This window comes from Astatotilapia calliptera, chromosome 16 (genome assembly GCF_964374335.1).
Source record: "Astatotilapia calliptera chromosome 16, fAstCal68.1, whole genome shotgun sequence".
Taxonomy (NCBI): domain Eukaryota; kingdom Metazoa; phylum Chordata; class Actinopteri; order Cichliformes; family Cichlidae; genus Astatotilapia; species Astatotilapia calliptera.
In genome coordinates this window covers 10,767,250-10,790,782 of record NC_137437.1, presented here as the reverse complement: position 1 = coordinate 10,790,782, position 23,533 = coordinate 10,767,250, and the positions used below count along the sequence as shown (strand labels likewise).

General features: G+C 41.3%; 1 protein-coding gene across 6 annotated transcripts; it reads left to right on the top strand.

Annotated features, from left to right (window-relative positions):
• Positions 1–292: 292 nt before the first annotated feature.
• On the top strand, positions 293–23,038 carry rbm44 (RNA binding motif protein 44). 6 transcript variants are annotated; one of them, XM_080290569.1, is made up of 23 exons: positions 401–540; positions 644–739; positions 858–1,072; positions 1,213–1,258; positions 1,335–1,441; positions 8,683–8,754; positions 8,824–8,869; positions 8,939–8,973; positions 10,542–10,729; positions 10,824–11,023; positions 14,800–14,921; positions 15,031–15,386; positions 15,464–15,513; positions 16,723–16,872; positions 16,958–17,123; positions 18,247–18,281; positions 20,178–20,244; positions 20,404–20,485; positions 20,564–20,695; positions 20,780–20,847; positions 21,032–21,102; positions 21,803–22,007; positions 22,511–23,038. In XM_080290569.1, exons 3-23 carry the CDS (start codon positions 880–882, stop codon positions 22,796–22,798), a joined length of 2,679 nt encoding a protein of 892 aa, XP_080146695.1. In that variant the 5' UTR covers positions 401–540; positions 644–739; positions 858–879; the 3' UTR covers positions 22,799–23,038. The 6 variants fall into 6 exon arrangements, with proteins under 6 accessions (XP_026001297.2, XP_080146695.1, XP_080146694.1 ...); XM_080290568.1 differs by having other exon boundaries at positions 8,680–8,754; positions 20,181–20,244; XM_026145513.2 differs by having other exon boundaries at positions 8,680–8,754.
• The last annotated feature ends 495 nt before the right edge of the window (positions 23,039–23,533 follow it).

Genomic DNA, 23,533 nt, shown 5'->3' with positions numbered 1-23,533 from the left:
TGAGATGAATTCTCAATTTCCAAATTCTGAACACGTTTTAATCATCACTGTGATCGTTACTTTCCGCAATAATTAGTTAACACAAAAAACACACCTTTCACCTTTTCATGTGTTTTTAACTGAGCTTTTGGAGACCTGGAATTTAAAATTTTCTGTCTCTAAAGCACACACAAAAAAAAAGATTCGGACATTTTTCATATAGTGCATGTTTGAGGTTTACTTTTTCCAAAGAAATAATTAACACAGTTAAAATCAAAGTATCGATCCAATCACGCTAGTATCGATCGATCCATGAAAACTGTACTTGAATTGTATTAGTTTTTCTCAATGTTCAAATAAAATTGTACTGTGTATAAATACATGTAATCCCGCCCCTCAAAAAAGTTATCTGCTGAGTGCTATTCTCAACTACCAGACTGAGGTAAGTGACAACAGGGTAAACTGACTGTCCTTCGCCTACAGAACTCGCTGCATGTGTAAGAGTGTCGTAGGAGGAGAATGTTAAAGCTCACAAATGGCAATAGCGAAGATTAACTAAAGGTAAAATTAGAGAGTGGACTATTCCTGTACTTTGACGAACCAATCTTTCCCCGGCATGGCTAAAATGAAGTGGAGTGAGAAAATATATCTTCCATTATTGTAGTTATGAGACAACTGAAGGCCTCGAGAGTAACGCGGGGTTTGGATGTAGCATAACTAACAAGTTAGCAAGATAACTCCGAAAACTAAAAGGAGAAGCGTATGTGCCTTTTTATTTTCAGAAATATTAAACGAGAAACCGAAAATTCAAATGCTAACAGATAAACATTAGCTTTGCTTAATGCTAACATTAGCCGTCATTACGTTCACGTGTTTAGCTGACGCCATTTCGCGGTCATAATGGAGCCGTGCTACACGCATGACCCGTGGCGGACGTCGTGGCCTGTTTACGTTTGGTCGACTGCAATAGACACCCAACCCATGACTTCTTATCAAACATCGTGGCGTGGCTTTCACGAGGCACCTCATTACTCTGCGGGTGTGTGGCCAGAAAGCAGTTTTTACAATCCTTATATTAAAAGACCCAGTCCACGTAAGTATAAAATCATGGGTAAAAGTAATCCCAATTTATGTCCTAGCGCAATGATATTATTCTGTGTCCAGGCTTTGTGTTCTGTACCGCAAACTTGACCAGTAACTACATTTTACTAGTTTGTCATTTGTTTGTCTTAGCGTCGGTTTCTGCATCAACAGATAACAGGAAGTTCTTTCTGGACAGGTATGTAACCACGACAGTTTTGTGTCCAGCTAAATAACCTGAACCAAAAAAAAAAGAGACGTGGTTCTGCTTTCAGGTCTGTGTATGATTTGGTGGCTGCTTATCCGCAACTGGCCTTAACTGACTCCAAGCTGCTGGGCTGGTATCTGCGTTTGTCACCCGAGGACAGAAAGCTCATACAGGGTATGTGTCGGTACTCCCACTACAGCAGTCCACAACAGTGTTGCCAACTTCTCAGTAAGGAAAATCGCTATTGGTTGTCCTAAAAGTCGCTAGAACTCGCTAAATGACGTAATCGCCTAATTTGCATAATTGGTCATGCTAATCTAATTGTAACTTATGTTGTTGGAGAGAGAAATAACATCGTGGAAGAGACAAAGTGAGTAAAAAACGTCCTAAATGCATTTAGAGTTTATTTAGAACTACAAATTAAATTTCTTTTAGCAATTATTGGGTTTTTTTGTTTGTTTTTTTTTTAATGTCACAATTCCAACCCTGCTACTTTACCCGGGCTTGGACCGGTGTTCCAGATCTACTGGCGTTTAGATCAACTGGCGTTGGTCGAACAGATGTGTGGCAGTCTTGCGTTTCAGGAGCTGCTACCGACAAACCAGCAAAAAAACGGCAAATGTGTCATCTGTGACACTTGTGAGGTTATCTCAAACACACTCCGTCAGTCTTGATGCTGTTGAACAACAAAATGTTTAAAAATGTGGCGAGTTTACCTGGTGATATCCTCATGCGTGACGCGATCGCGAAAACAGCAAACAAGTAATACCACGCCGATGTTGTTCACAGGACAGCAAGAGTAAACGATCGGGAGACTCTAGTCGTCGTTATCGTTCCGCTCGCACGGTTTATTTCTCCGAATTCAGCGTTTTTGCTTCACAACTACAGCTGCTGTGTGATAGTGGATCTGCTACAAATTGAAGATCATATGGAAGTTTTGGAAATTAACCCTTGTATTATGTTGAAAAACAAAAGTGACATTGATTTTGTTGCGGGTCATTTGACCCGTACTGTGTAAATCCACTCAGAATTGTCAAGAAACTGCAATAAACTGCAATAAAACAATAGCAACTTTATTTACCATCAGATAAACATGTAGAACACAGACATACAACAGTGACTTTCCATAACTATTTTAGGAACAATATGGTTTTTCGTTCTTACAAACACGTATTTTGAACTTGCCCAACGTTCTCAGTTTTCCAATGCTCAACATTTTCTATTTTGTCCACATGATGGACAGAATGTAACTGTGCTTTCTGCAGATGTACTTCTTGCATTTCTCACAAAAAGTGCTTGTTTTCAAACAGGAATCTTCCTAACTAAGATTTAAAACAAAAGATTTCTACATCTCCTCCAGTCTCACAAACAGATGACAAACCAAGTGACACACCTGAGTCACTGACTTTCTTAAATCCATTCACTCTCACCGGCTCTGTTTATTACTAATCACTGTGTAACTGCTGTGAATTCAAAGTAACTGCCGTCTCCTTACAAATCTTCATTGGATTAACCACACTTATACAGACTGTATATAACTACCAACTCTCCAGCCATGTTGATGGATTGCCTATATTGGCTGGAAATATTAATTTCCAGAGAAAGGACACAGACAGACGATGCTTACAGGATGTGATGTGACAACACTAATGAAATATTGATGTGTCATATTTGTCCAAGGCGTATTTCACTGTTATGGAAAAAGAGAATATCAAAATCATGATGACCAATTGGAGTGGTGATTTCTATGACTTTGTGTACCGTATTTTCACGACCATAAGGCGCACTGTGCTAAAAGGCGCAGTCTCAGTTATGTGTGCCATTACTGTATTTAACACACACATAAGGCGCACTGGACCATAGGGCGCATACAAGTACCGTATGCGTATTTAAAAATAAAGCGGGAGCAAACGTGAATTCGGTACCTTACTCACATTTCTATTGCCGGTAATCGTCATCATCAACAACACACAAGCATACAAGTGTGCGTATTTAAAAATAAAGCAGGAGCAAAACAAAGTTTGGTACTCACATTTTTATCATCAATTAAACCCATCGAAGTCCTCATCCTCTGTGTCTGAATTGAACAGCTGTGCTAAATCTCCATCAAACATGCCAGGTTCACTGTCTTCACCGTCAGAGTCACTTTCCGTGCCGTGCGGCTCCTCGGAAACGATGCCGGCTTTTGCGAAAGCTCGAACAACAGTGCCAGCAGACATGTTAGCCCAAGCATCTACAATCCATTGGCAAATTGTGGCGTAACTCGCCCGGCGCTGCCTTCCACTCTTAGTGAAACTGTGGTCTCCACCGGTCATCCATCGCTCCCAGGCCGCTCGCAGCCTTACTTTGAACGGGCGGTTCACACCGATGTCCAGCGGTTGGAGCTCCTTTGTCAGGCCTCCCGGAATGACAGCAAGCTCACAGTTCATTTGCTTCACAAGTTTTTTCACATCGGCTGTGAGATGGGCACGCATAGAGTCACAGATTAAGAACGATGGTGATGCGTGGAAAAAACCACCTGGTCTCCTTACATACACCTCCCTCAGCCACTCTTTCATCATTTCCTCATCCATCCAGCCCTTTTCATTTGCCTTAATGATGATTTCTGCTGGAAACTTCTCTTTAGGCAAAGTCTTTCGCTTAAAAATCACCATAGGCGGCAGTTTCTGTCCATTAGCATGGCAGCCAAGCACAACAGTAAAAGAAGACTTTTCATACCCCGTTGTGCGTATCGCTACCGTGCTGGTCCCCTTCTTCTCCACAGTGTGACTCACCGGGATGTCAAAAGTGAGCGGGACCTCGTCCATGTTAGTGATGTGGCTGGGCTGGATGTTTTTGTCGCCGATGTGTTTGCTGCAGTAGGAGCGGAAGATGGCCAGCTTTTCCTTATAATCCGCTGGAAGTTGCTGCGCTATCGTAGTCCTGGTCCGGATGGAAAAATGGCACCGTTTCATAAAACGAAAGCACCAAGACGGACCTCCTTGGAAATGTTCAATGTTCATCTCTTCAGCTAGTGAAACTGCTTTTAGCCGAATGGTGACCGTCGAAACGCTTCTCCCGCTCGCTCTTTGCTCGATGATCCACCGCTCGAGTCTTTCCTCCAACTCGGGCCACCTCGCCTTATGTCCGCGGAAACTCAGCTGCGTTTTCTTGACCTGCCGGAGCTTGTTTTCCAGCTTCCTCCATTTGCGAACCATCGATTCGTTTATCTTAAATTCTCTCGCCGCTGCTCGATTTCCATGTTCCTCCGCGTAGCTGATGGCCTTCAGTTTAAACTGTGCTTCGTAAGCGTGTCTCTTTGCCATTTTCAGGGTTGTTAAAACAACGATGTCCTGCATAATGCACATACCTGTTCTTTTATACAGGTATGTGCGATTGTCCCGGTATATACGATCAACGCCCACACTTCACCCTTTAACGTTCTCATGGTGTTCTCTACTACGTCCTCCTTACAACACATAGGGCGCACCGCGCTATAGGGCGCGCCGCACTTTTTGAAGAAAATCTAAGACTTTTAAGTGCGCCTTATGGTCGTGAAAATACGGTATATAATTTGGGATTTTGAACGAATGTAGGCCAATAAGGAATATATGATATCATTTCATTCTTTTCAAAGGTTTATTTGCATGACGCACAAACAGACACAATTGAAAGGTACAAATGTATTGTGCATGACACGAATTCAAACGTGGTGCAGATGTGTCACAAGTTGATCTGGCTGTAGGCTGTGGCACTTGGCCAGAGGTGGCGCTGGTTGACTCGAGTCCATGTTAGTGCACAAAGTAAACTGCTCGCTTTAGTTGTGAAGCAAAAACGCTGAAACCGGAGAAATAAACCGTGCGAGCGGAACGATAACGACGACTAGAGTCTCCCAATCGTTTACTCTTGCTGTCCTGTGAACAACATCGGCGTGGTATTACTTGTTTGCTGTTTTCGCGATCGCGTCGCGCATGAGGATATCACCAGGTAAACTCTCCACATTTTTAAACATTTTGTTGTTCAACAGCATCAAGACTGACGGAGTGTGTTTGAGATAACCTCACAAGTGTCACAGATGACACATTTGCCTTTTTTTTTTTTTTTTTTTTTTTTTTTTGCTGGTTTGTCGGTAGCAGCTCCTGAAACGCAAGACTGCCACACATCTGTTCGACCAACGCCAGTAGATCTGGAACACCGGCAAAAGTGACCCGAAATAGGCACTCTGGTGGAGTTACTGTGTGTGTGTGTGTGTGTGTGTGTGTGTTTATAAGTAATTTTAAACCTTGTGATCCACAAAACAGCATAAGAGTAAAAGACATAAAGAGGTCAAGAAAGATGTGAAAGAGAATGTATTAGGGCTTATAGTACTATGCATGTCTTTGCCACACCACACCATATTTTGCTTTCAATGCGCCAGTTTCTTGTAATTGCCAATGTGATTTTTGGGCAGCAGACTTCCAGGCTTTTTGAATGACTGTCTTTTTGAAAATGTTTTATTCCCCCAACTATAAGCTTTGATAAAGCTTATAGTTGGGGGAATAAACTTTTCTTTTGATAAAAGAAAAGTTTTAAGCCAGTCTTGAAAGTAGGGAGTGTGTCTGTCAGGATTCAAACTGGGAACTGGTTCCAGAGAAGAGGAGCCTGAAAACTGAAGGCTATGCAGGTTGAAAGCAAAGCGCTGTGATGGGGTAAAATGCCCCTATGAGGTCTTTCAGATAAGATGGGGCCTGAATATTCAAGATCTGGTATGTGAGGTGGATTTTAAATGCAATTCTGGATTTAAGAGGTTGCCATGAAAAGATGCTAATATAGGGGAAATGTACTCTCTGTTTCTAGTCCCAGTACTCTTGCTGCAGCATTTTGGATTAGGTGAAGGCTTTTTGGGAGCATTTGACCTGATAATGAATTACAATAGCCCAGCCTAGCTGTAATGAACATACAAACTAGTTTTTCAACATCACTCTGAGACCGGATGCTTCCAATGTTATGCAGATGAAAGAAAACATTCCTACATTTTATTTTTTAATGCATGTTGAAGGACATCTTTATGCCCTCGTCAGGCTTCATAGATAAATAAAGCTGCAAATCATCTGCATAGCAATGAAAATGTATTCTGTTTTTTAATAATGTTACTTAAGGGACGTATATGTTATGCTAATAGTACTGGTCCCAACACCGAACCCTGTGGAACTCTACGATTAACTTTCATATGTGAAGACGGCTCTCCATTTACATAAAGCATTGGAATCAGATGTAATTCAGACTATTTCCTTTATATATCAGTGGTGTGTTCTAATCACTGCAGTAAAATACTGTGGTTGGTGCTATTGAATGCTACACTGAAGTCTAACAGGCGAGGCAGTCCATTATGACGGGCCATAAAAAGATCATTTGTTAACTTTGCTAGTGTTGTTTCTGTGCTATGATGCACTGTGAATCCAGAACGAAACCATTCAAATAAAACCATTCCTTAGTGGTAGATGATAAATGTGGTTGCACTCACCTGTTCACTGCGCCTGATGTTGATGAGCAGAAAGGTAGGGTGAGCATGAGGCAAAACTTTCTGTTGACCGCAGCTTGATGTATTTTAACTGGAACTTGATGGGTTTTTGTATATTTGTGCACTAATTGATGCCATAGCCTTAATTGTAAGTTGGCATTGTAATTAGTGCAGTTATTGGTAAGTTGCAGTTATTTGTTTGTGCAATCTGTGCATTTGTTTAATAGTTAATCCCATGTGCTGATTTATATATTGGACAGTTGCATGTGGAAATAAAAGGAGCAAATGGTACAGAAGTGTATTTTATGTGTTTATTGTTGCGCGTCATCTGTGTCCTCATGTTTAGCCTGCCGCGGCCATAGGTTGGAGGAGCCGCAACAGCAGTAATTCTTTCAAGACTTTTTAAGATAAAAATGGAGGTTAGAAATTGGTCTGTAGTTGGCTAAAAAAGCTGAATTGATTAAAAGCTTTTTAATTAGTGGTTTCATTGCAGCTAAAGTGAAAACCCGTGATACACATCCTGTTAATAGAAACTGATCATATTTAATAATTGATTAATAGTAGAACTGAAGAGTTGTGTTGGAATGGAGTCTAAAAGACACAGTGGTTTAGGAAAAAATGAATTAATGAAGTTGTTGCATGTTCTTTTTATCTAAGGTAAAAGAGGGTTTCGGTCCCAATCCATGTTTTTTCTCAATCCAGAGAGATGATGCTAACCAGCAGTACTAGTGGTATTTGTAAAAGAGAATGTGCTTCTGATTGGTCAAAACCTGTTGAGAAGTGCGGTGGTTTAGACTTTAGCCCAGGGATGGGCAATTCCAGGCCTCGAGGGCCGGTGTCCTGCGGGTTTTAGATCTCACCCTGGGTCAATGCACCTGAATCACATGATTAGTTCGTTACCAGGCCTCTGGAGAACTTCAGGACATGTTGAGGAGCTAATTTAGCCATTTAAATCAGCTGTGTTGGTTCAAGGACACATCTAAAACCTGCAGGGACACCGGCCCTCGAGGTCTGGAGTTGCCCACCCCTGCTTTAGCCCATTGTTCTCCTCCATTGGGTGCAGCTTCACCTAGGGATGGACACACACAGACTTTTCCCTGACCTGTTACCCAGTTTCATGCGCCTAAGGTACCATCTTACTGTGAGCGCTACTGTTTCTGGACCTTGCTCCGGTTCACTACCGCATTCCTGCACAGAGCCTTCCACAAAGGCTACACAAACAACCCTTGATCATGGGAATCTATAACTTTTCTTCTTATTTTTTATTTGGAGTGCTCAGTATGCAATTAACCATTAAAGTGATCTAAAATTAATTGCAGTCCCCATATAATTTGCCAGCACAGGTTTTGTAAAGCAAACTTTTCTAGTCCTCACAAAGTTAACTCGGAAAGATCAGAGAGAAACTGTTAAACTAAATATAAGCAGCTACTCCAGTTACTGTACTTAATGATATATCTGTGGGGAGGTTTTGAATTTTTTTTTCTTTCTTTAATAGTTGAAACTAAAAAAACAAAACAAAAAAACATTTAAATAATGACACTTAGCCAAAACAAGCAAACAATCTGGAAATAACTAATCAAATTACAAATGAAAATACAGAACTTTGATAGCTGCTGTCAGTACATGATTGGCTAATATGTTTCCTGCTTCAACTGGGGAGTCGGGGGAGGGCAACCATTCAGAGCAAATGCCAGTTAACGTAACAAAGTTGTTCTGAGAGAACCATACAGACACGAGAAGAGCATCAAAACTCCCTCTAGGTTTGTAACCTTTGTAACAAAAAATATCACCTAGAGTTGTCACATTGATGAGCAAATTAAATAACTGGTAGAACCGTTCTAACAGTTTCAGCATTTTTGTGTATAGGTGTAGGCACATTTTCATGCATTGAAAATGAATTGTAGTTACCTTATCATGTTTTTCTTTTCCCTAGAAGGAGGAGGGTTTCATCAGTTCTTGCAAAGACATCCTGCCTTAGAAATACATAGGCATCATGTTCATGTGAAGGGTAAGTATGTTATAGTACTAAAATCTTGCACTAGGTGTGCTCAGACTAAATTTATTTTTAAATTTACAGATGGCAGCAGTCCTGCCCAGTCAGCTGTGACAGCCAGCCAGCACGTGTATGTGTTACTGTGAAGACACATATCAGACAAGTTCTATCACTTCACTAAAATTCATTTTCTTTACAGGTTTACAACTGCAGGAACAGAGATGGATGGATGTGGTAATATAATCATCTCATACACTTGAGTCAGAAAACAGAAACCCCTTTAAAAGCATTAATCAGATTGGTTTGGACATTGTGCTATTGGTGGATAGTTCTGGGACTCTGCCAATTAAAAAACATAACTAATATTCATTCTCAGGACCTCTTCCAAAATAGATGGTATTTTCAGCTCCTGTCCATTAGCTGTCTACCTGTTTTACTTTATTTTTAACTACTTTTTTTGCTTGAATTTTTTAAATAAAAATTTACAAAATGAATATTTAACATGCCTGTTAGTGACCTTGTGCTTTGTCAACGTTTGGTTGGCGTCAGCACAGTAAATGGATACGCATTCCAGCACATTCAGCTGTCACTAATGCTGCCGGTGCACTCACCTTCTGGCTTCACTGGATGTCTCTGACTTAGACAGATAATAGCCCAACTCGAAGGTGTGATTTCCAACCCTCTACCCATTTTATTCTCTCATTCCAACTTCTGTTGGGTTCCTCAGCTGCTCAGCCATGGAATTGGAAACCAATTCCACGAAGCTTTCTACACACTGTTCATGAGCTAATCTGAAGGCAACATGAAATTTGGAGGTCTGTAGCAACTGACTGTAGAAAATTGGCAACCTCTGTGCACTGTGCGCCTCAGCTGCTGACCCCACTCTGTAATTTTGTGTGGCCTATCACTTTGTGGCCAAGTTGCTGAGAAGTGCAATGACTTGCACTTCTTTATAATACAGCTAACAGCTGACTGAGGAATATTTAGTATTGAGGACATTTCATGACTTGACTTATTGCAGAGGTGGCATCCTATCACAGTGCCACACTGGAAATCACCGAGCTCCTGAGAGTGACACATTCTTTCACAAGTGTTTTGCAGAAGCAGTCTGCACTCCTAGATGCTCGATGTTATACGCCTGCGGCCATAGAAGTTATTCAATATGCTCAAAACTTCTTCTTTTTTTTTGTTCTTTCAGGCCTGCCATCAATAGCTCTCGTTCTCTCTCTCTTGTTCTTTCCTTTTATTTTACAACCGAATAACACTTAATAGATATTAAAATATCTATTAATTTAGACAGGATTTTATCTTCTGTGTTAAATCCATTGCCAAGAATCAAAATGTAACATGCATGTCTCTGGGTTGTGGAAAGAACCCAGAAGAAACTCACACAGGCACATGCAGACCATGCAAATGGACCAAGAGGAGTTAGTTAAGTGATCTAAAAACGATAATCGTGCTGAAAGCGGGCCACAGTTGCACAGAAAGATGACTTTGAAGAGAAGATCTTTAAATCTGGAATCGTTTTTTAATTAGTGAAGTCCTGGAACTTTCGGATAATTCCTGGTATAAGTTCAGGTTACTCATCCTGCGGTTGGAGATATCCCACAGACAGGCAATGACAACAAAATTGTAGTAAAAATAAATTTCACAACACGTCTTAGTATAGAACAAGGCTTATTTCTTGTCTCAAACTGTCAAATTTAATGAGTATTAATTGAAGATTACCAAGTCTTGAGACCAAGTTCCATTCACATACTTTCATTCTTGTAACAGTTCCATTTGTTTGCTTTTTATTCAAGAAACACCCAGCACTCACCTGGACTTGGAGATGCTCGCCAGTAGGGAGAATTTAACTTTGCTTGGCTGTAACAGGAACGAGCATCAAGAAAAGCTGTTTGGGCAGGCTCACATGCCTGGTGGCTTCAGTGCAGCTTGCAGCAGCCCCGTCACACAAAAAACAAATGATCAGAAGGCCTGCTATAGACTTGTAAGTGTGTTTAAAGAGCTTTAGTTTGTGTAGTCAAAGTTGTATTTTTTTTATTTTTTTTTTAAAAAGACAAATCACTGTTGTTATTTGAAAGGGACTGCCACTGTGCCAGCTGAATGAAGATAGGTACTCATTTCAAACGGGCAGCTGTGCAGCTGTGTGCAAGGAACCAGCCGGCCTGGTGAGCGTTTCTCTGGACACGGACCTCGAGGTATGTCGACAGAGGAGAAAGCCTGAGCCCTGGAACCAGATTTCAGGGCTACAAGGCCAGAGTGCAGACTTCAGTCCATCACAGTAAGTATGCATCTTATTTCACTGAGTCTTTGACTTAGAGCAGTGTTTTTATTGAGTAGGTGTGAGTCATGTCAGGACCTGGTCCTGTCCAAACTCTTCATACTTGAGACGTTCTTGGATCCTGTTCAGTAATGTTGCTACGGTATGCTGAGCTCTACTAATCGCTGAGAATTGTTGTTATGTGTTGCATCCTTCTCCCAATGTTGCTCAATCTTCAGCCTTGGTGAGGCTCTTACTGCTTCTGTCTCTCTGGTGTACCTTTTCGAGCTGGTAGCCAAGGCTGGCTTGGTTTAGCAGTTTCTAAGGCCACAGGTGTGGACAGTTCTTAGGCCCCGCTTTTTACATTGCGCCTTCCTGCAGTTCCGACAGTTAGCTTACTTCCCTTCATGCTCCATCTCCACTGAGGACACTGTTCTTTGTGGCTGTTCATCATAGGATGGACTAGAATAGCCCTTTATTGTCAATGTACATGTAAAATGAAATTATGGGTGTTCCACACCAACTCTGCAGGAATAAAATAATAAGACATTAGGAATAAATGACAAACAGGAGAAATGTAGACAAACTTCTTGAACAAAGTTCTTGGAAACAGTGCAAAGGACTTCGTCTGAGTATAGATTGTATGCGAGTGGCCTGAGTGATGAGCGTTACTCAGACTGTGGCTCAGATTGGTGAGGTGAGTGGGGGTAGTATTTGTTAACAGTCCAGGTGAAGAAGCTGTTAGTGAGTCTGGAGGTGTGGGACCTGATTGACCTGAGGTGCCAACCAGACGATTCACACAAGTGGTGAACGGGTGCAAGGAGTCACCTGTGAGGGCCCTGCTTTTCCTGAGACAGAAGGATCTGGCGGTGGCCTGCAGGGGTGGCAGAGGGTAGCCAGTGACTTTTTTTTTTTGGGGTGGTATTAATTACCATATAGCCAAATACATTGTGACAGTGGCCGTTGACCGTAATGCTGCATTCACATCTTCTGGTAGACTTTCATCAGGTACTTTACGTAGGCTTGGTAATCAGCCACTGAGGATCCAGGTTTCCAGCTTAGTCATAAACTTCAGGTCAGCTGCTCTTGCATTCAACAGCAACCCACCAGTTGTTCTTAGAGCTTGGTAACCACTCTTGGAGGGTGGGGATGTTGATTTCTCAACCCTTGAGCTGATGTCCTGGGTTCCCTTTGCTGTAGCATTTGTGTTGTACCTCATCAATCTATAGTTGTGATAGCAGTTGCTTCTTCTGGATGTTGGAACATTGAGCTACTATCTCACCCTTAGTCTAGATGTTTGGTGTTACCAAAGCCATAAGTTCCACATCCTCTTCATGTAACCCCTTCCCCTGGGATTACATGCATGGTAGCATTAAAACAGCTATTCAACACCTCACACAGACCTTGTTAATATGAGCAACAGACAAGCCAGTAGAGCAGGGCGATATGGCCAAAAATATTTATCACGATATATATTTGAAAATTTGCGATAACGATATAACTGACGATATAATTGATGCGAGACAAAATACAACTCCACAACATTACTAGCGCAAAAAAGACAACCTATCATTTATTTTCACTTAAACAAGAAGCTGGTTTTTATGTACATTAAAGCTTTATAAAAATGTAACAGTGCAAATGCAAATTCCTTGCTGAAAGTTTAACCAAAAGGCATTTCCAGTAGAAATGGGCTGACATATCCTGAGCATAACCATGTATAATATCCACTGAAGTTAAAAAGAGGTGCTTTGCAACATTAAACTGCAGTGTGCAGTACGTATTTTTCGGACCATAAGGTGCACGGGATTATAAGGCACATTAAGCGAAACAAAGCAGTCAGATAAATCAAACTTTATTAAACTCATTCTTCTTGCTTCCTCCACTTCTGTACCATTGATTCATTAATGTTGAATTCTCTGGCAGCGGCTCTATTCCCATGTTGTTGCAGTATACTAATGACTAACCTCGTATTGTGGATGGATTATCTCAGTTGTTCTCCTGACTGAAGATTGGTCCTTTTACAGCATCCTGCCATGCGATTGCATTTGTCTCTAACCATGAGGAACCTTAACGTTAACTTTTATAAGTGGAAAAGTGTTAGTGTTCGTCCTCCAGCTTCACTGTTTATGTTATGCTAACATAGCTGTGTCGCTAGCGATCACGTAGCACATCATTATATACCAGCTAGCCCAACTTCAGTAACCCTACAAACGTCACTGCTGTTTAGTTTCCTGTCTTCATTCATGTTGGAAGTGATAGCAGAGCTGTACGTTTGATTTTTTTCAGAAATCTCTCAGTCAGAACATGCAATATCATGCTTAGGTAACTAGCGAAACTAGCGAGCTAACTTCCGCTAGCTTCCTGCTAGCTTCTAACTCCGTTAAATGTAATGCATTTTGTTTTCATGGATGCCTGGAAGTTAAACTTCATAGTTACACCTGGTAAAGCAGCAATGCTGATCGTTTTATTAAAGATGAAAGAATTTAGACAGTTTTTAACTCTTAGTGATGCTGCAGTGTTCGTTTGACCTGAAGCATACGGAGTTTAGGACCCAGATTACTCCCAGATTTAAGAGCATCTTAGTCCGACAAATATGACAATAACGACGGCCGCTTGCATGTTCTGCAAAAAAATGTGCTTTGTCGTGTATCTGACGGACAAACACCAAACCAGTTCCACATCACGGAAGTTGCACCATTTTTACAAACCAATTCTGGTTCATCTGTTTCACTCAACAATCGGCCATGTGCGTATGAAAACAAAGGCACTGCGCATGCGCGTTTTACTCCCATTCTATCGCGATATTTCATTTTCCTATCGTTGCCTAACATTATACCGGTATTACCGTGAACGGTATAATATGGCCCAGCCCTACAAGCCAGTATGGCTTGAGTTAACTGTAGCACATACACATTAGGTAGCATGGAGGGCCTAGCCTACCGTTTACTGGATTTGAACCCCTGACCAGCAAGAAGGTATTCTGAACCATGATTTTGCCACATAAGTGCAAATGACAGTGCATACCTGTTACCAAAGGCACAGAGGCTGGTGTATACCTGCCTGCTGCTCTCACTGATGTAACTCTAGACTGGAGCAGAGCCCAGCCCCTCTGAGGAGACTAGTTTCAGACCCTAATATGTCAGTTGAGGTGAACCAGCTACATCTACTCTTTCTTTCTGTCAAACTCTCATCACTTCAGTTTCCTTCCATACCAGACAGATGACATTCCCTTTTCCCATGGCCAGCTTGAGTAATCAAATTGCAAGGGACCTGCCCTTGACAGTGACCTGAAGCACCTTGCACCGGACCCCTACGCCGCCTCTGGCGGATGGTGGGCCCACAGGATGTGTGTTGCATGTCTAAAATCCATGTTGCTGCTGACAGTGTCCAGCTTTTTGACTTCAGCTTTGGTGCTCCTGTCTGTCTACGGACATCTACTTTAAACCAACTGTGGATTTAAATTATCCCCAACTACAGAGTGAATGAATTTATTTTAGACATCGGAAAGAAATGTAAAAAATATTTAAAGTTACCTAAATCTGCAGCATATTCAATGTCGTGCATATGTTGCCCCCTTCCTGATTTTCTGTTATTTGTGTTTGTCAAACTTAAATATTTGAAATCATCAAACAAAGATTAGATATTAGACCAAAATAACCCAAGTAAACACAAAATGCAATTTCCATAGACCAAACACTCTTACACCACTCTAATTATATTTACAAGAACTTGGTTTCTATAACAGCACTACCTGTTAGGCTGAGAGTAATGAGTAACATTATTTGATGTTACAGGTCAGAATGGCCAATGGCTACCAAAGAGTCTCTCCTATACTCCAGCAGTACTGACAGGATTCAGATGATTGATCCAGAGTACACCGATGGAAGCATTGTGCAGGCAGTGGAGCCAGAACAGGGTAAGTTTCCTCTGTGCCAAGCTGAAGAAAACGCCACAAAACATATATGCAGAGATGAGGATATGCATGGTACTGACCATACTGCAATCAACTCTCTTAACCTTTGAAGATCAAAGCGACACCTTTCATAGCCTCATGAAGGATGATAAGAGCATCCTTGTCTGTCTGGCTAATGACAGTCTGAAAGAACAAAACCGGAGCGGTCACTCGTGTCCAGTCACCACCAATAATGATGTTACAGCAGAAGCCAGCACTGAGACCTTGAGGTCATATGAGTCTGCCACCAAGGTAAAAAGTGTAGATAAGCACACCTCCCCTATGCCCTGCGTCCCCACCTGTGATGCGATGATTGGCACTGAGGTGGTGCAGTGCCTGTCAGTCTTTACTCAAACTGAGGACCTGGAAACAGCTGACAAACACATTAACACTGAAGTGCGCATGGCAGATCTGGACTATATCGCCACGGTAAGATTGGAACCCAAACAGCTGTCATTCATAGAAGCTCCAGCAAAACATTTTTAAATAGTCTATTAATATTTCAGGAATTTCTCAAACTGAAGAAAACACAGGAAGGGAAAGAGAAAACAAAAAGGTGAAGTATACGCTAGGGCTGCTCAATTAATCGAATTTTAATCACGATTACGATCTGGGCTTTCAACGATCATTAAAAATGACTGAGCCGATTATTAGCCCCTCCCTCATTTATCCGCGACACCTTAAAGGCCGTCTGTGAAAATATTGTCGGGCATAAACCGTCCGTGGCGCAAAAAAGGTTGGAGACCGCTGATTAAGAGGACCCGAGGGAAGCTCGGAAAGCTAAGCAGAAGTTATTTGGAGAGGAGAGTGACTGCTGTTGGTTGAAAAGAGAGTTTAAAAAAAAAAAAAAAAAAAAACTTCAGTGGTGTTGCACACCATTTTATATTATTTTTTTAAAGTCATTGTTAACCCTTTAAAGCCGGTCAGAGCAGCATGCTCCGTTTTGCGTAACTATTTTTAAATCCCTGTAGAACCTGAACCGTGTAAGCTAGCGCAATAATTTGTTTTGCATATGAAACCGGAGGAGTTGTACTTACATCTGATGCCATCAGCTTGTCCTCGGTCACGGTTTCGTTCCACATATAGCTTTGCAAAAATTGCATAAAAAGCGCTTGCAGCAACAAAAACATAATATTCCAGAAACACGCTTTGCCGTTCCTATCAGCTGTTCGTAACACTTCCCACAGTGAAATGATGCACCTGCTGTTTTCTTTGCAAATTTGCATCATAGGATTGTTTTTTGTTTTTCCTGCAGTATATAAAAATTGCTGTATCTCCAAAATAAAACTATGAAGACACTCAAAATAAATTTCCTGTGGTGGGAAACTATTTTTTTGCAACTTTATTGTATTTAAAGTTTTGAGGGATAAACCTCTTAAATTTCTCCAAGTAGAAATATATGTAAACAAAACAAAAGCGATTTTCAATTTTTTTTGTAGTTTATTGCACTTTTTTTGCAATTTATGTAATTACTATGGACTTAATGCATACATATTATTAAAATATGGGCTATAACAGTTGTATTGATGTATAGCAACTTGAAATGCTCCCACAAATGGCACTACAACATGTAAAAAAAAAAAAAAAATAATAATATAAGCTCTGGTGGACTTGGTTCTATGGTAGGTCTTAAAGGGTTAAATAAATATCGTCAAATAATCGTGATTATCATTTTTGCCATAATCGAGCAGCCCTAGTATACCCACGCATGACCTGTTTATGCATGATCTGTATAGTATAATGTGTGTATGTAACCCCCCCTCAGTGTTGGCGGCAAGTTGAGAAAAGAGTGTGAGTGTATGGACCGTGCTCAGCAAGCAGAGCTAGCCCTCCTGGCACTGCAGTACAGCATATGCAGACAGCACTGCTGGAGACTATACTACACCTCTACTGAGGGAAACCAGCTCACCCTAGTGTAAGTATGCACCAAGTTACAATATGTGTCTGAGCCTATAAGCCTCTGTCTCAGACAAGAGTTTTTGTCCCGAATCTCACTGCAGGGCAAAGAATCCTCCTTCAAACATTATATCTGCTCTCCAAAAACTGGAGTTGGACTATAATGAGATGAAGAGTAAGATCCAGGCAGGGCTTCCCCTGCAGCAACTGAAGCCTTTATCTGTTGACTCTGGCGAGATACTCACAGGATCAAGTTACATCCCTGCACAGGTAAACATTAGGGGTGCAATGATACACAAAATTCACGTTTCGGTTCGATACTTTGGTGTCACAGTTCGATATTTTTTTGATACAAAAAAATGTTCATGCCTTTTTTAATTTGTCATTTATTAAAATTATAAATATTTTCTCTCAAAAGTACAGTTTTTAAATTTAATGTTTCTGAAACAACAAAATAATAAAGAAAATAAATCTATCTGATCGAGAAATCGCTCATCTTTGGAAAAGAGTTTATTACAGAGAAATGGCTCTTTCCAAAATAAAAGCTATACTATACGCTTCTTCTGGGCTATATTCTCAGCAGCATATTAAACATATCAGGTCCCCATAAGGAGAATCACGTGCTAACGGCTGTCTAAATGACTCGTAAAGTTTGTAGTATGCGTGCTTGTTGTTTTTGTCTGCTTCCACTTGTCTTTGCACTAGGATGATGTCGGCGTAAATGTGCAGTCATATTCGTTGTGTTCCCACTAGTGCTGTCGGAGTTAATCTCGTTGAAATGACATTAACACCATAACGCGGCAAATCTCCGTTAACAAGTTACCGCAGATCGCCCCGTGCGTGGGGCTGGACGACGTCAACACGTTAACGAGCAAACTGCGCTAACGCACTAGTTCCCACCAATTGAGCATTGCGTGGCACATCCGACATACTGTTTTACTTTAGTCCATGACACGCTTACCATCAGGGTCATACGTCACATGAAAACCAAGATGGTTCCAAAGGCCAGATCTGAATGAGGGTGGGGGAGGTTCAGTTTCGGGTAGCGTTGAGGCATTTGCCATGTTGCAACAAGCTTAGCTTCTGTCTTGCTAGCTTGCGCTGTGCTAGTGGATCTGCACTCGACAGTGCAGCCTAGGCAGAGTAGTCGAACGCAGATCCACTGAGCGCTCAACACAGACGACATCGTCAGAAGAAAAGTTGATAAAATAAATTAAACATGTTGTAGTGTTCGATACATATGCGTACAGAACCGAAAGCACTGTATCGAACGGTTCAATATCGATACATGTATTGTTGCACCCCTAGTAAACATCTGCCAGCTCTGTGGTGGGGCTGGGTGATGAATTGGACTTTATTTGGAAATAACTTCTTTTTCTGTCTTCCTGTCTAGATCATTCGTGAAGTTTTGGGAGAAATCTCATCTTGGTACATTAAAACACATGTGCACGCGCACACACGCTATCATTTTGCTATCTTAGTGAGGACATCTAATTGACAGAATGCTTTCCCTAGCTGCTTACCCTAAACATAGGTTGTGGTTTGGCATTCATTTTTTAATTGTAACCCTGACACTAAAACGGCATTTTGAGTCTCAAAAATGCCTTCAAACTTGTGGGGACGGGCACTTTTGTCTTCATAAAGTGACCGTGGCTTCCCACAAGTATAGTAACATGTCAATTTTGGGCCTCCACAAAGAGGTCTAAACAGGTACACGCACTTACACCGCGTTCCAAATTATTATGCGAATTGTGTTTAAGTGTCATAATGATCGTTTTTCAATTAAACCCATGGATGAAATTGTGTCTCAGGGCTCTTTGGATGACTAAACTCAATCTTGGACACCTGTGATCATTAGTTTGCCAGTTGAGCCCAATTAAAGGAAAACTACTAAAGAAGGATGTTCCACATTATTAAGCAGACCACCATTTTCAAGCAATATAGGAAGGAAAAATGATCTCTCTGCTGCTGAAAAGCATGAAATGGTTGAATGCCTTGGACACGTAATGAAAACCTCAGATATTTCACGAAAACTTAAGCATGATCACCATAATGTAAGAAATTTGTGGCTGAGTGGGTTCGTGCAGATAAAGGCACAATGATGAAGGTTTCTGCCAGACAAATGCATCAAACTAAGAGAGCAGCTGCTAACAAAGCAGCAAACGCATATTTGAAGCTGCTGGTGCCTCTGGAGCCCTGCGAACATCAAGGTGTAGGATCCTCCAGAGACTTGCAGTTGTGCATAAACCTTATATTTGGCCACCCCTAACCAATGCTCACAAGCAGAAACGGCTGCAGTGGGCCCAGAACTACATGAAGACTAATTTTCAAACAGTCCTGTTCACTGATGAGTGCAATGCAACCCAGGATGGTCCAGATGGATGCAGTGGTGGATGGTGGACAGCCACCATGTCTCAACAGGGCTGCAACGTCAGCAAGGACGTGGTGGAGTCATGTTTTGAGCCGGAATCACGGGGAGAGAGCTCGTTGGCCTCTTTTGGGTCCCTGAAGGTGTGAAAATGACCTCTGCAAAGTATGTGGAGTTTCTGACTGACCACTTTCTTCCATGGTAGAAAGAGAAGAACTGTGCCTTCTGCAACAAAACCATCTTCATGCAAGACAATGCACCATCTTATGCTACAGCGAACACCTCTGCATCATTGGCTGCTATCGGCATAAAAGGAGAGAAACTCATGGTGTGGTCCCCATTCCTCCCTGACCTCAATCCTATTGAGAACCTTTGGAGCATCCTCAAACCAAAAAATAAGAGGGTGGGAGGCAGTTCACATCCAAACAGCACCTCTGGGAGGCTATTCTGACATCCTGCAAAGACATTCAAGAAGAAACTTTCCAAAAACTCACAAGTTCCATGGATGCAAGAATTGTAAAACTGCTATCAAATAAGGGGTCCTATGTTAATATGTAGCTTTAACCTGTTAAGATGTTTTTGATTTCAGTAAAATTGATCTAATGCTGCAAATTCAACAAATTACCATTTTCAATTCTCTACTATCTATAAAATGTTTTGAAACTCTGTGCGTAATAATTTGGAACAGTGCATTTTAAGTTTATTATTTTTGAAAAACACTTTTTCATTGGCAGTTTTGTTGAGTAACATTTGAGTTGTACTCTAATGGTTGACTCTAAAATTATGCTGACTGTCATTTGAATCGACTATTTACAAAAAATAAGGGGAAAATAGCATTTGCATAATTGGAACGCGGTGTAGTTGTATGTTATTTTGCTTCAGCTAATGAGTAGATGAGACTCTCCCCCCCCCCCCCCCCCCCCCCAAAATAATGACAAATGTTTTCTAATCCAAAGCAGCTCCCAGGAGAAGCTGGATGCACCAAGTGGAGATGGTGGACGTCCTGATGCTCAAGGCGGAAAGGTTCTTCACATTGTTGTTTTTCACGTCCTTTTTTTCAGCTTGGTGTTTTGTTTTTGTGTGTGTGTGTGTGTGGGTTTTTGTTTTTTTGTTTTTTTTTTTATTTCCTGTATTTGGGCCTCATTACCATGAACAAGTCAACTTTTCCCCCTCTTTTCTCAGGTTGGTCAGGAAAAGGAAAAACGGCTCAAAAATAAAAATGACAGTACAAGGAGAGCTCCTACCCTCATCCCTCAAGATGGAGGTTCGAACCATAATGCGCAGAAGCGTCTGTAACCAATTTATGAATACTGGTTATCTGAGGAATTCTTTTTGTGGACAGGGTCTGCGGGTCAAGAGGTGAACACAGGTGAGAAATGGTATGATGCTGAGGAAGAGCTGGAGCTTCCAGAAGATGATGTAGCTACTGCTGTGAGACAGGACCCCACACCGGTGACGGCACATGTGTCTGATGGTGAGAGAGCAAACAGTGCATTAGGGCTGAACGTTTGGAGAATTAAAATTCTAAGTAGCTGCAGTTAAGTTGTTTTCATTCCAGAATCAGCCAGTCAGGAGGCCATGAGCTCCGTACTGTGTGTTTCCAAGCTGCCCAGCAATGTGACGGAGGTGAACATTTACTCATCAATGTTGTTTGAGTAGTCATTTAAAATTCATTGTTTTTTTTTCGCATTGGAAATTTTAATTGACAAGTTAAATTGTGTAATGATCCTTTTATGTAAAACCATTGTACTGCAGTGTGATTGCCAGCAGAGGGCAGTGTAGACTTTAATTGAAACTTTGTCCCTGTCAGAGTGACATGATGCTGTTCTTTGAGAAATACCATCCCACTGAAGTCAGCATTTCTGCTTTAAAGGATTTGAGGTGAGGTCCTTTTTTCCCCACTATTCAGGCTTATGCTTGTTTTATTAAGTAGTCACACATTCAGGTCTTTATATCAATTCTTTCCTTAAGGAAAACATTATTATGGGCCCAGTTTCCCTGTGTTTTTGGCTTTAAATCGTGACTCCAATCCTGAGTATGAATGCTTTAACTGCATCAAAGTAAACCTGCATGTGTTTGGCTGATTCCAGGTGATCTGTGATATTATCCTGTCATATTTTTTTGTGTACTGCTGTCAACACATTACTTTACCCTTGTGTCCACTCCACCTGCAGCAGGTCTGTTTACTCTTGGGCCACCAGTTTTCTTTAGGGAATTATGTTTTGCCATGTGGGATTTCTATTCTTGTTAGACTGGCAGTACTCACCCTGCTCCATGTAATCGCTGGAGTCACAGTGGTGTGCAAAGTGATACAGTAAATCATCTACCTGGTCAAAAGCAGATGTTAATGTATTGCTTGTAATGTAAAAGTCCAGTAGCAATGTCATGCTAGTGTTTATCCAACATTAAATGACACTGAGATTAGAATTAAGTCCTGGGCTGTAATTTTATACAAAACTGTAAAATGTTACATTTCTACACAATTCTAGAAGGTTTACTTATGTGTGGTTGTAGCAGCGAATTCTAATGCTTCACAAATCAGCACACGCATGCCAGTTTAACAACTCGCTATGTTCTGAAGATTTGCCATAGTTATGTTAAGTGGCCCCCAGTCTGCTGAGACTGCAGTGAAAGAGCTAAATGGATGCAGAATGCAAGGTCGCGTTTTACATTTGGAGCACATCAGCAGACCCACGAACAACAGCCAGAACTCGGCCTCTGAACCTGATTCCTCACAGGACGCTGCCAAACCACAAACCTCCAAGACTGACTCCAGCAGCACTGAGGTGAGCAGACGAGCATTAGGCATTCTAAAACAATCAAACTTTAAGTGTGCATTCAGATCTTTGTTAGAAGCAGAACATACAGTCCCGATCAAAAGTTTAAGACCACTTGAAAAATGGGGGGGAAAAAATCTGATTTTGCATGGTTGGATCTTAACAAGGTTCCAAGTAGAGCTTCAGCATGCAACAAGAAGAGCTGGGAGTGGGACACAACTTCTTTTTTTTTTTTTTTTTTTTTTTTTTGAAAGCATGCAATTCATTGAAAACAACACTTAAACTGAAACGGGCTATTTTAAAGCTGAGCAAAAGTTTGGGACCACATACCCTGTGCAAGGCTAAATCTGTGCAAAAATGTCTATTCATTGTCATTTTCTGTCAGCTGGCTTGTTTGCCATTTTTCAAGTCTTAAACCTTTGATCGGGACTGGATCTATGCTTGTTTGTTTTGTTTGTTTTTGTTTTTTGAGTGCATTAATATGGAAATGTGTGCTCCTCTGTTCTCTCCAGCTGATAACCCCGCCTCCTGTTAAGCCCAGCATCAGGAAGGTGGTGTGCATCTCCCCTACAGCAAAGGGAACCTTTGTGCCACAACACTATGGCACCATGAGCAGCTTTGATACTCTGATAGCAGAGCTGACACAGCTCCACCCAGAGGTGGGGAGGCAGAGGATTGTGGATGCTATGCTTGAGCTGAGGGCAAAGCATCAGGGCGTCCTCTGTGGCATGCCCCTCAGGACCATCAGGGAGATGATATCTGAACTTCTGACCAGGCCGCAGACTGCTAAGCAGTCATAATAAAGAAACCAACAGCTCTGATTTGTTATGTGACAGAACCTTTGATTGTTCATTCCATCATATTATTTTTAAGAAGAGGGAAAAGCTATTAATCAGCCTGCTATAAAGAATATAATTTTTGAATCTCTCAATGTTGCTGCCTTAAAGTTAGAGGCATGTTCAGGCTGCTACTTCTGTTATCTGGCACGTAAATTCGTTTGTTTTCTGTCATTAAAAAAAAAAAAAGCATCCTTTGAAAAATGTCTTATCCTCTTTGTTTTGCCTTTCTTTAACCAAGTATTAGCAGAGTCCTAATGTCGAGGCTCAACACTGTGCAGTCGTCTTAGTAGATGTGAAGGGCTGTAACTAAGGCACTTATTCTGAAGTAGTATCTAAACTAGCTTTAATGTCCGCTGTCACCAGAACTGAAAGACTGTCTAGAACATATATATAAATGCAAACTTTAAATTTGATTTATTTTTAACAAATGGAAAAGGTGACTGTCCTAAAAAAAAAAAACAGCTTTTTAATTCTGGAAGTTCTTTTTCTAAGACTGTCTTCTGGTGTTGACCCGTAAATTTCCACTCCAGGTCTTTTATCAGCTGATAACAGCTGCCTTGACAGCCAAGTGAACTGCAGACCTCAAGACCTAGCTAAAGTTAACAGTGAATATAAATTCTAAAACTGAATATATTACATAGTGTTACACCCCCCCTCCACTATTAACAAATGGTTCCGCCCATAGCGCTGACCGCT

What these genes read in the sequence shown, in the direction of transcription:
- rbm44 (XM_026145512.2), top strand. Translation starts at nt 880, where the DNA reads ATGGAGCCGTGCTACACGCATGACCCGTGGCGGACGTCGTGGCCTGTT. An exon ending in TATTAAAAGACCCAGTCCAC is followed by an intron (nt 1,073 to 1,212) that starts GTAAGTATAAAA and finishes TGTTTGTCTTAG; the next exon opens with CGTCGGTTTCTGCATCAACA. An exon ending in GTGACAGCCAGCCAGCACGT is followed by an intron (nt 8,870 to 8,938) that starts GTATGTGTTACT and finishes TTTTCTTTACAG; the next exon opens with GTTTACAACTGCAGGAACAG.